Source organism: Pterocles gutturalis, unplaced genomic scaffold, assembly GCF_000699245.1.
Source record: "Pterocles gutturalis isolate BGI_N339 unplaced genomic scaffold, ASM69924v1 scaffold41346, whole genome shotgun sequence".
Classification (NCBI taxonomy): Eukaryota; Metazoa; Chordata; class Aves; order Pterocliformes; family Pteroclidae; genus Pterocles; species Pterocles gutturalis.
The window spans coordinates 1-560 of record NW_010101875.1 but is presented as its reverse complement, the minus strand read 5'-3'; the positions used below and the strand labels follow the sequence as shown (position 1 = coordinate 560).

The 560-nt window shown below is 56.8% G+C and overlaps 1 protein-coding gene across 1 annotated transcript in view; it reads right to left on the bottom strand.

The window, feature by feature from the left end:
* LOC104470004 (ADP/ATP translocase 1) overlaps positions 1-554 on the bottom strand; it is a gene marked incomplete at its 5' end in the record, with an annotated part of 1,953 nt that extends 1,399 nt beyond the window's left edge. Inside the window, one exon of the mRNA XM_010084776.1 lies at positions 140-554. Coding sequence (XP_010083078.1) covers positions 140-554 — 415 coding nt within the window. The remainder of the gene's footprint in view (positions 1-139) is intronic.
* Positions 555-560: the final 6 nt, after the last annotated feature.

Below are 560 nucleotides of genomic sequence, written 5' to 3'. Positions count from 1 at the left end.
GAATGCATTTCAGAAACACTTGTGTGCTTTCTAGCACTAGCACCCTGAACTGGTGCCCAACCAAGCCCTACTTGTCCTTGTACTGCCAAGTGCCCAGGACCAATCTTCCCTTGCAGTCACTTCTCCGTGCACTCCTTACCCTTGGCCGTGTCATAAACCCCAAAATAGGCTGCTCTGTAGATGATGATGCCCTGGACAGACACACTGAATCCTTGGTACAGGCCCTTCAAGCCATCAGACTTGAAGATCTTGACAATGCAGTCGCCCAGCCCAGTGAACTCCCTCTCGCTGGCTCCTTTGCCCACATCAGCCGCCAGCCGGGTCCTGGCGAAATCCAGCGGGTAGACGAAGCAAAGGGAGGTGGCTCCCGCAGCACCCCCGGATGCCAGGTTCCCCGCGAAGTAGCGCCAGAACTGCTTGTGCCTGTCCACGCCCCCCAGGAAGATCTGCTTGTACTTGTCCTTGAAGGCAAAGTTGAGGGCCTGGGTGGGGAAGTACCGGATGACGTTGGCCAGGTTGCCTCTCCAGAAGGAGATGATGCCTTGCTCCTTGGGGATGCG